The 2834-nt window shown below is 58.2% G+C and overlaps 1 protein-coding gene across 1 annotated transcript in view; it reads right to left on the bottom strand.

Annotated features, from left to right (window-relative positions):
* Window positions 1–494: 494 nt before the first annotated feature.
* Window positions 495–2834, bottom strand: part of ADAMTSL2 (ADAMTS-like 2) — a gene marked incomplete at its 3' end in the record, with an annotated part of 21642 nt that continues 19302 nt past the window's right edge. Inside the window, exons 14-15 of the mRNA XM_009581113.1 lie at window positions 2746–2832; window positions 495–650 (exon numbers count right to left, since the gene is read on the bottom strand). Of these exons, the coding sequence (XP_009579408.1) occupies window positions 495–650; window positions 2746–2832 (243 nt within the window). The remainder of the gene's footprint in view (window positions 651–2745; window positions 2833–2834) is intronic.

Genomic DNA, 2834 nt, shown 5'->3' on the forward strand with positions numbered 1-2834 from the left:
CTCGGGGTTTAACCCCTCCTGCACCTCGCTCCCCACGAGAGAGGAGCTCCAGGGAGGACCTGCCGGGAAGCCGTGGGACCCCCCGGGGTGCTGGATCACCCCCGGAGCCGGAGCCCATCCAGCAGCTCATCCCTGCCCTGCACAAGGAGGAACCTTGTGAAAGGAGGGCTCGGTGCTCACAAACACCCCAAACCCCGGTGCTGCCCCAGGCACGGAGCCGGGCGACCTGCTGGAGGGCAAGTTCTGGTGACGAGACAGAGACCTGAGGTGACACGGGGACTGGGAGAGCCGAAGCGGCCAAATCGTTTGGAGGTCGGGTGCGGGCTGCCTGCAGGTCTGTCGGAGCTGGGAGCTGCTGGGGGGGGCGAGGCTGGGAGCTGCTGGGGAGGACGAGTCTGACCCCAAAACTCCCAGCGCTGGAGACACAAGCAAGCCAGCAAGCAGGGCCAGCGGCAACGGGTCACGATGGCCACTCGGCGGGCCCGGGGTCTCACCGGTCCCCAATCGGAGACGGTCCACTGCCGGTCGCAGGGTGGTCCGGTGCAGTTCTTCTCGGCCAGGGGCCGGGCGCTGGCATCGCACAGCTTCTCGTCCTCCGAGCAGCGGATGTCCCGTGTCACCACGCTCCGTTCTCCGCACCGGGCTGAGCACTGCCGGGAGGGGACAGGGGGGACGGCGTCAGCAGGGGCTCCCCCTGTGATGGGAACTGGGACCTGCTTTCTGGGTTTTTTTTTTACATTTTTAACATGAAACTCTAAAAACACACACTGACAATGCATAGGTGACTGTGAAACAATCCGTAGCAAAGCCGTCCCTCTTCCCCCAAAACCCTTCAACAGCTTCGGCAGTCAGGTTAAGGTGCAGGAGGGCTGTATCCTGCCCGGGTGCTGTGCAAGCTCTCCGCCAGGTGATGCCAGATGCCAGAGCGTGAAAACCCAAGGCACCAAAAATGCCTGATCAGAGCTGATCTAAGTGCCCCCGCTCAGAGACGGGGTGAGATCTCCCTCGCCTCCTTCCCAGGAACAGCCAGCTCCCTTCCACCGCTTTGGAGAACATTTTCCCCAAACTGCACAGCTGAGATTTTTATGCTGTGGATAAATTTGGCACCGCGCAGCCCCGTGACATTATTTAGAACTGGATTTGAGTTACTACAGTCTCACATACACACATTTGCTCCATGCATAACGTAAAGCAGGGAAGAGTGTCAACAGCACAGTGCTCAGACAAACCGCGCTGATATGTTAATCCTCAGATCCCCGAAATATGCTTTTTTTTAATGCCTATTTCCCCAGCCAACTTGGCACCCTGCTTCAGATGGGATCCAAACGAGATTAGCTTTGCTGCTGGCTAAGAACGAACTACTCCAGGACTGTCTCAAGCAATCTGTCCCTGACACATGCTGGAGGAGAATACAGATTTCTGTAAAATAAGCCACTCTGGTTTGCTACGCCAGTCAAAATAACGCGCCAGCACGTGCACTGGGAGCTCCTCTCTACCCAGCTGGGAAAGTCAAAACATCCTGCAACACCAGGGAACATGCCAGCCCCTCCATCGGCTTGAGGGAAACGACTCACCCCAGCTCGAAGAGGAAAAGAGACATTTAAATTATGACCAAGAAGCGTTTTGGGAGCTTCCCAGGAGGAAGAATCCAATCCCTCGTGGTGTAAACTGGGAGGCAGGTTCGCACCCGCGGACAGCTTGGCTCGGAGCTCAGTCTGCTCTTGCTTAGAAGGGCTTTGGGCCTGATTTGGGAGCAGGAACAACATTTGCTCCTTTGCGGAGAGTCAATGAGCAGGGCACAAATGCCACGCTCCGCGCGCAGCCGTCACCATCGCGGGGGGCTGGCGGTGGCCCCCTGGGCGAGCTCGGAGACGGACACAGACCCAAAATCTCACTCTCCCCATGCACGCCCGCTTCCAGAAGACATAGCAATGCACAGGTGCATACTTATACCCCTCCATGTGTTTTATACGTTCGATGCAAGCCACGCTGGGTCCCCCTCCCTGCACCACGAGTGTCAATCCAGTGCCACGCCGGTGGCAGCCAGGGGACTGGCTCCCAAGCCACCCGAGCTCGGAGACCGGCCCCAGCTCCCAAGGAAGCGGCACTGGTTTGGTCGTTTCCATGGGTTTATGTTCGCAAGCGATGTGCCAGAGCGCTGGCCGTGTCTGGAAATGAATTCAGGGGCACAAATCCTTTCACAGGTTTTCCTGAGCAAACCGATGAGCTAAAGCAAAAGCAGCACTGCACCGCTCCAAGCCACCTTCCAACTGCTTTAGGGATCTGCTTAAGGCATAGCTAGGAAAAGGTTTAATTCCCCATGTGGTGCGGTGAAGTTGGAGGTGAGGAAGGGAAGTTTATGGGAACATAATTCACATGTGAGGTGGGATCTCCTCCCTGCCGCGTTGTACCGCGGGGCGAAGAGGCTGCCAAGCAAGTAGCGGTGGGAGGATCCCAGCCATGGGCTCCTGCCCTATCTCAGCGGGCAATGCCAGCACCTCACGTGCGGTCAAAGGCCGTGAGCGACAGCGGTGGCCTCCCCATCCTGGAGGGGACCCAAGGCTTCATTTTAGGGGAAAAAAATTACTGGTGCACATTGGTCCACATGCAACGACTGCAGCCAGTGTCCTAAAAGGCAGAGTCTCTGATGGCCATGGATGAGTTCGAGTCGGAAAAGGAATGGAGAAGCGCAGGCACGTGTGCTCGCCCTCAGCGCTGCCAGGCCAGCAGTCCCCGGGGACCTACCTCGGACCACTCCGACATCTCCCACTGGGGCCCGCAGGCTGGGTTCTTGCAGACCTTGCGCTCGTCCGGCCGGGTGATGTCAGCGGACT

Source organism: Fulmarus glacialis, unplaced genomic scaffold (genome assembly GCF_000690835.1).
Source record: "Fulmarus glacialis isolate BGI_N327 unplaced genomic scaffold, ASM69083v1 scaffold16537, whole genome shotgun sequence".
NCBI lineage: Eukaryota > Metazoa > Chordata > Aves > Procellariiformes > Procellariidae > Fulmarus > Fulmarus glacialis.